This window comes from Brachyhypopomus gauderio, chromosome 13 (genome assembly GCF_052324685.1).
Source record: "Brachyhypopomus gauderio isolate BG-103 chromosome 13, BGAUD_0.2, whole genome shotgun sequence".
NCBI classification, from domain to species: domain Eukaryota; kingdom Metazoa; phylum Chordata; class Actinopteri; order Gymnotiformes; family Hypopomidae; genus Brachyhypopomus; species Brachyhypopomus gauderio.
Window position 1 is genome coordinate 1,312,501 of NC_135223.1, and position 8,489 is coordinate 1,320,989.

Consider the following 8,489-nt stretch of genomic DNA (forward strand, 5'->3'; position numbering starts at 1 on the left):
ATAAATATTAATATGCGTTTTAAAATTTAGATTTGGGGTAAAAAAATCAAGTCTTTGCAAGTAAACAGGTTCAAGGCCAATTCAAGTCCCAAGTTATTGGTGTAAAAGTCCAAGTCAAGTCTAAGTCTCTGAATATTTTTTCAAGTCAAGTCAAAAGTCTTAATATTAATGACTCGAGTCTGACTCGAGTCCAAGTCATGTGACTCGAGTCCCCACCTCTGTCCAACAACCATCACTCCAGTGTTCTAATGGTACATTGTGTTTGCTAACTCTGTAAGGAGGCTATTGGATATTTAGAAAACCCTTGAAAACCCTTGTGCAAGTAGGTTAGCACAGCTGAAAACAGTTTTGCTGATTAGAGAAGCTATAAAACTGACCTTCCTTTAAGCTAGTTGAGAATCTGGAGCATTACAATTGTTGGTTCGATTAAACTCACAAAATGGCCAGAAAAAAACAACTTTCAAACTCGACAGTCTATTCTTGTTCTGAGAAATGAAGTCTATTCCATGCGAGACATTGCCAAGAAACTGAAGATTTCCTACAATGGTGTGTACTACTCCCTTCAGAGGAGAGCACAGACAGGCTCTAACCAGAGTAGAAGGAGAAGTGGAAGGCCCCGCTGCACAACTGAGCAAGAAGACAAGTACATTAGAGTCTCCAGTTTGAGAAATCGACGCCTCACAGGTCCTCAACTAGCAGCTTCATTAAATAGTACCCGCAAAACGCCAGTGTCAACGTCTACAGTGAAGAGGCGACTCCGGGATGCTGGCCTTCAGGGCAGAGTGGCAAAGAAAAAGCCATATCTGGCTAATAAAAGAAAAAGATTAATATGGGCAAAAGAACACAGACATTAGACAGAGGAAGATTGGAAAAAAGTGTTATGGACAGACGCATCAAAGTTTGAGGTGTTTGGATCACACAGACGAACATTTGTGAGACGCAGAACAACTGAAAAGATGCTGGATGAGTGCCTGACACCATCTGTCAAACATGGTGGAGGTAATGTGATGGTCTGGGGTTGCTTTGGTGCTGGTAAAGTGGGAGATTTGAACAAGGTAAAAGGGATTTTGAATAAGGAAGGCTATCACTCCATTTTGCAACACCATGCCATACCATGTGGACAGCGCTTGATTGGAGCCAATTTCATCCTGCAACAGGACAATGACCCAAACACACCTCCAAATTATGCACAAACTATTTAGAGAAGAAGCAGGCAGCTGGTGTTTTATCGGTAATGGAGTGGCCAGCGCAGTCACCAGATCTCAACCCCATTGAGCTGTTGTGGGAGCAGCTTGACCGTATGGTACGAAAAAAGTGCCCATCAACCCAATCAAACTTGTGGGAGCGGCTTCTGGAAGCATGGGGTGAAATTTCTCCAGATTACCTCAGCAAATTAACAGCTAGAATGCCAAAGGTCTGCAATGCTGTAATTGCTGCTAAGGGAGCATTCTTTGATGAAAGCAAAGTTGAAAGTAGAAAATTATTTCAAATAAAAAAAAAACATTATTTCTACCTTGTCAGTGTCTGGACTATATTTCTATGCATTTTGCAACTCATTTGATAAATAAAAGTATGAGATTTCAGGGAAAACACAAAATTGTCTAGGTGACCCCAAACTTTTGAACGGTAGTGTATATGTGATGGATTGAATTAAATAAAAACAACAAACAAACAAGTAAACACTGTTTAAGAAGTCATTCACATTCCAGATGTGATTGGTGGAAATGCGACCTGTGTGGATATGTGGGGGTGTGTGTTGGGGGACGGAGCTAACTTACAGAAAATCTTAAGCTTGGTCTCAGCCTCCGAAGTGCCCACCGCCCCTCCGATCACCGAGCAGATGAAGCTCCTCTGGTCGATGGCGTCGGTGTTGGAGATGACGAGGGTCATATCGCTGTCCATGCTGACACGGCCCGTCAGCGGAGTGCCGGCGTCCTGACCCGCGTCCTGACCCGCGTCCTGAACCCCGTCCTTGGAAGAACGGAAAGCAACACGCTGCCTCCCACCTGCATTCTCCTGGGGAGGGAGGGAGAGAGAGAGAGAGGGAGAGAGAGAGGGAGAGAGAGAGAGAGAGAGAGAGAGAGAGGGAGGGAGGAAGTGGGTGGATAAGAAGGTAGAGAGGAGAGTGAGTGATCCACAGTCAGGTCCACACAATGATATTAATATGGAGCGAGTGACCCTGAGGTCAGAGAGAGAGAGCGGCTCACTCAAAGGTCTCACACACACACACGCACACGCACACACACACCCCCTGGACTGGAGCGAATGTACTTACGATGTACCACTCCACCACGGTGGTGGAGACCTTCTCCGAGGTCGTGTAGGTGCAGGGCAGTCGGGCTGTTTGTCCTTTAATCACGTCCACCTCAGGAGTCACGTTCACCTTCACAGACGCCAGACACACTGCAGGGAGGGAAACGGAGAAGGAGGGAGAGAAATGTCTTTTACTGCCACGTGTGAACACCACGGCGTTTATTAGCGCTGCGAGCGTACTTCAGTCTAGAGCACTCCAAGCTGAACGGTAGAGAGAAGGAGAAAGAGAGAGTTCACACCATAACATCTGATTATTAGAAATCACAGATCAGATAAACAACAAACTCGCTAATGAAAACAATTAAGGAGACAAATATTAATATTTTTATATTGAGTTACAGTAAGTCCAAAAGAGCGGTGAGGAGATCCAGGCCTGGTGTGTGTGGGACAGTGATGGATATCAGTCTTTCACTGTCCAGCTAAAACACGAGTGAGTTTCAGTTACTGTAATCAAGCTGCCAGATGCCCACTGCACTGAGACTGGCAGGGTTAGAGGCGGCTATGTTGAGAGAGACAATACACACACACACACCAACACTCACACACACACCCACACACAACATTCACTCACACACACTAAAGCCATTGTCCGACAGCAGCTGCGTGGAGCCAGGTGCTAAAGAGAGTGAGATGAGAGAGAGAGAAAGAGAGAGAGAGAGAGAGAGAGAGAGAGAGAGAGAGAGAGAGAGAGAGGAGAGAGATGAGAGAGAGAGAGAGAGAAATACCCTGTTCTTTTGATAACTGTCATGGGTCAGGGAGGTAGAGAGCTGCTCTTGAAACTATACAGTGTATGAACTGTTTTCAAAGAACCAACAAGCTGCGTTTTGTGTTTATAATATGAGTTACAGACAAGTGAGCACATTTAGAGTGGAGGGGTCCTGTGAGAGTCTGTGTCTGTATCCCAGACAAAACTGTCCTCTGCTCAGGTCTATCAGGATCTCCCTCTCTCTTCTCTCTCTTATTCTCTCTCTCTCTCTCGCTCTCTCTCTGTGTCTCTCTACACAGATCTCCATAGCACACATAAGAACACATGCACACGCTCCAACAAGAGACCGAAACAAAGCTTTATAAAAGCATCGCACCATCAGTTCCCGTAGGACAACACACACACACACACACACACACACACACACACACACACACACACACACACACACACACACGTGCGTGAGCCACGTGAAGGGCGCTAAAAGCCCTGCAGTGGGGCTGCGGCGATCTCAATGTGCCCGAGCGAGACCAGGGCAGCTGGGAGAAGGCAGCCAAGCCCAGCGTCTGCTCCCAGAAGGCCGTGGGGAGGAGAGGCCGCAGTGCAGTCAGACGAGGGCCAGCGTGCCTCGCCGTGCGATCTGAGAGCATATATAATGCAGGACTAATTACTCTAATGCAACCGGCTGGAATAATTTAGCGGGCTGCAGCGAAAGGGAACGTCTTCTCAAAGCTGCAGCGTGTAGTTGGCACTTTGAGGAAGCGTCATCGATATGCAGAGGGGATTCTCTGGGTTTGGAGCCGTCAGCACGTTGGAGAGGGTCATCGGGTGGACTCTGTGACTGAATGAGTTTGCAACTAAGACGTTTCACAATGTAAAACCCTACATTGCACTCACACACACACTCTATGCCTGAAAATCGTTTGAAATAGTTTGTGTGTCTGCATGTGTCTAGTGGGTCACACAGTTGGTCGTCCACACCGCAGTGTGGGGTTAGAGGTTATACAAGTGTTGGCCTCTTCCCTTCTGTCACATTCTTTCAAGCCCACAGTCAAATCTGACACACACACACACACACACACACACACAAACACCCTCCCTCCCAGACACACACATGCTCCCCCTACACCCCATCACACACACACACCCCCCCACCCAGACGCGCACACACACCCTTAAACACAAGTGTTACCCTCTCCATCACTTCCTTCTCTCTTTACTTCGTAATTAACCTGACAACTTCTTCTCTTTCTCAGTCCTGCTTTTCTTTTTTTTCAGTTGTAAATCAATAAAGAAGATTTTGTATTGATAAGTGAGAAGTTTGTTTATGAAAACAGTCCTCTCTGGGCTGGAGACGCTCGCTGGTGTGCAGTGAGAAGTTCTTTTCAGGGTTTTCCTGGGACGTCTAGAGTCTGTCTAGAGTCTTGCCTCCTTCTGCTCACCCTGCGGGAGCAGCTGGGCAGACCGGCAGGGGCAATTAGGGGGTAATTAGTGCCTGTCTTCCACTCCCACTGCGACCCCCCAGCAGAGTCTGGGTGGAGCGTGCATGCAAGGACGCGTGTGTGTGTGAGGGGGGTGTGCCTGGGGGTGTGTGGAGGGGGGTGTTCTGTCGACCGTCCGGCAAAGGGCAATCAGGGGTTGTGGGGGTGTTTGAGGGGGGGTCAGACACGAAGACCCCGACAGACGATCGCTCCGGACGCAGGCGCGTGCTGACCCTCATTAATTATTCATGAGCAGCATAAGGCACTTGGATGAAGTGTAGAGAGAAGAATTCCAAAGGCCGAGCGTTCAGGACTGATCCTGGATCTGTGTTACTGGTACAGACCGACGCTCCAACAGTGTGGGCGGGGCGGGGCGGGGGCGGGGCATCCAGAGCAGGGGACGTCTTTGTCACACAGTCAGCTTGAAGTTCAGTCCCAGGTGCATGATGGAGTTCGCTAACACACACAGACTCACATCCACACTTGTGCGAGCACACACACACACACACTCAGCAGGAGAGCAGGGCCTCATTATGAGCAGAACCAGCTGCCTCTCTTCAGCTCTTTCTTCTCCTCTTTCTTTCTTCTCAATCCTCAGTTCTTCCTTTTTTCCTACCTTCCTTAAAACAAAATCAGACACCATCGAACTCCGCAGCCATGTCACACTCCATTTTGTCTCCTGTCCCGTTTGTAATTTAATGACCCCCCCCCCCCTGACCCCTGCCCACCCTGTGCCATCACACACACGCTGAGAGGGCTGATGCTGCCATGATGAGTACCGTTCTACTGGGAATTCTATCTCACACACACACACACACACACACACACACACACACACACACACACACACACACACACACACACACACACACACACACATCTAAACATTTGAAGTGATTACACTTTCACAAAAATGTATTTCATTCATTCACTTATATACTTAAATACATAATTGATTACATTTTTATTTAATTTTACTGCAGCACAAGCCAGCACCAGCTGTCTGTCTTGTGTGTTGTCTGATAAAGTCCTGATGTCTCGATAAAGGGCGGGAGTCCTGTTTGCTGCGGGACTGAGAGACGTGGGGGTGGACGCAGGGGAGGGACAGCCATAAACAGGACTAGACCTCTGATGTTGGCAAAACAAACACAGCCCGTGTGAGAAAGCAGCGCCAGACATAATGAGTCTCTCTCTCTCACACACGCACACACACACACACACACACACACACACACACACACACACACACACACACACACACACACACACACACACACACACACACACACACACACACACACAGGGGCACCAGTGTTCTGCAGCATACTCAATAAAGCTGTGACAAGAACAAATGCAAATGTTTATTCATTGCTAAAGTGAAAAAAGATGAGAGTGATGTCTGTGTACATTTGCACACGTGCGTGTCGGCGTATCTGTGTATCAGCGTGTCGGCCTGTTGGTGTATTAGCCTGTTGGTGTATCAGCGTATGCTGGAAGAGAACTTCCAGTGCGAAGAAGCACCTTAAAACCGCCACGCCCACCCACTCACACCCTACTGACATTTACAAAGGTGAGCAAACAAACACACACACACACACACACACACACACACACACACACACACACACACACACACACACACACACACACACACACACACACACACACACTGCTCATTTACTTCCTGATCAAATGGATTTACATAATTACTGTCAATATGTGAACTTCACACACAGGAGGTGTCAAGACAAACTACTGTGTGGAAAACGTGCTTCAGGTCTGAAACACTATCAGCATCAAAAACTGGTTTCATAATATGAAAGACGATCAGCATTGTTTCAAAATATGTTAATTCAGAATGTGAAATATGAACTATATATTACATCACATCCATTAGTAGCTATCATTGACAAAAAAAACATCTTTCATTAACATTTGAATGAAAAGAGTTTTATTGTTTCATGGTTTACTGGTAATGTGTTTGACCTCATGTTTGGGGGAGGTTTTAAAAGCCAAACACAGTGTAGAGAAGGAGGGGGCGGGGAAGGAGGCATGTGGAGGGGGTGGGTCCATGTGAAGGAGGCTTGTGGAGGGGGGCGGGTCCATACATGTGAAGGAGGTGTGTGGAGGGGGGCGGGTCCATGTGAAGGAGGCGTGTGGAAGGGGGCGGGGTCCATGTGAAGGAGGCGTGTGGAGGGGGCGGGTACATGTGAAGGAGGCTTGTGGAGGGGGCGGGGAAGGCGGCATGTGGAGGGGGCGGGTCCATGTGAAGGAGGCGTGTGGAGGGGGGCGGGTCCATACATGTGAAGGAGGTGTGTGGAGGGGGGGCGGGTCCATGTGAAGGAGGCTTGTGGAGGGGGCGGGGAAGGCGGCATGTGGAGGGGGCGGGTCCATGTGAAGGAGGCGTGTGGAGGGGGGCGGGTCCATACATGTGAAGGAGGTGTGTGGAGGGGGGCGGGTCCATGTGAAGGAGGTGTGTGGAAGGGGGCGGGTCCATGTGAAGGAGGCGTGTGGAGGGGGCGGGTACATGTGAAGGAGGCGTTTGGAGGGGGGCGGGTCCATACATGTGAAGGAGGCGTGTGGAGGGGGGGCGCGTCCATGTGAAGGAGGCGTGTGGAGGGGGGGCAGGTCCATGTGAAGGAGGCGTGTGGAGGGGGACGGGTCCATGTGAAGGAGGCTTTTTGAGGGGGGCGGGTCCATACATGTGAAGGAGGTGTTTGGAGGGGGGCGGGTCCATACATGTGAAGGAGGCGTGTGGAGGGGGGCGGGTCCATGTGAAGGAGGTGTGTGGAGGGGGGCGCGTCCATGTGAAGGAGGCGTTTGGAGGGGGGCGGGTCCATGTGAAGGAAATGTGTGGAGGGGGACGGGTCCATGTGAAGGAGGTGTTTGGAAGGGGGACGGGTCCATGTGAAGGAGGCGTGTGGAGGGGGGCGGGTCCATGTGAAGGAGGCGTGTGGAGGGGGGCGGGTCCATGTGAAGGAGGCGTGTGGAGGGGGGCGGGTCCATGTGAAGTCTGGTATCATTCACCACCACTGTGATGAGACATGAACAGGTGCAAAAACATGAACAACAGCTGCTGGCTCCCACACACACACACACACACACGATAGGACTGTAAGATGGGTAAGAGGATGGTGACAGGATTGGGCAACACAGGAAAAGGGACACAGACACACACACACACACACACACACACATACGGGAAGATAGGAAGAGACAAAAAGAGAAGAAAATCTGAAAAAAGTGAAAGAGGGCTGATGAAAGGAGAGTCCTGGAGCAAAATACAACTCTGAGTAAAAAAAGCAGAAGGGAAAGATCTAAAAAAGCCTTCTGTTACCAGTCTGAAAAACACCACTCACAGTCTGAATATAAAATCACCACTCGAACAGTCTGAATATACAAACACCACTCACAGTCTGAATGTACAAACACCACTCACAGTCTGAATATAAAATCACCACTCACAGTCTGAATATACAAACACCACTCACAGTCTAAATGTACAAACACCACTCACAGTCTGAATATAAAATCACCACTCGAACAGTCTGATCTCTCTCTTTTCCTCCTCCTCCGTTGTTGTTGTTGAGAGAAGATATCCTCTCTCTTTTCCTCCTCCTCCCGTTGTTGTGTTGTTGAGAATCACCACTCGAACAGTCTGAAGGTACAAATACCACTCACACAGTCTGAATGTACAAATACCACTCACACAGACTGAATGTACAAATACCACTCACACAGTCTGAATGTACAAACACCACTCACAGTCTGAATGTACAAATACCACTCACACAGTTCTGAATGTACAAACACCACTCACAGTCTGAATATTAAAATCACCACTCGAACAGTCTGAAGGTACAAATACCACTCACACAGTCTGAATGTACAAATACCACTCACACAGTCTGAATGTACAAACACCACTCACAGTCTGAATATAAAATCACCACTCGAACAGTCTGAAGGTACAAATACCACTCACACAG

At 48.7% G+C, this 8,489-nt stretch overlaps 1 protein-coding gene across 1 annotated transcript in view; it reads right to left on the reverse strand.

The window, feature by feature from the left end:
- Positions 1–7,200, reverse strand: part of bcam (basal cell adhesion molecule (Lutheran blood group)) — a 22,209-nt gene extending 15,009 nt beyond the window's left edge. The window contains 3 exon segments of the mRNA XM_076971256.1: positions 1,779–2,016; positions 2,276–2,481; positions 6,471–7,200. Coding sequence (XP_076827371.1) covers positions 1,779–2,016; positions 2,276–2,481; positions 6,471–7,200 — 1,174 coding nt within the window.
- Between the last annotated feature and the right edge of the window lie 1,289 nt (positions 7,201–8,489).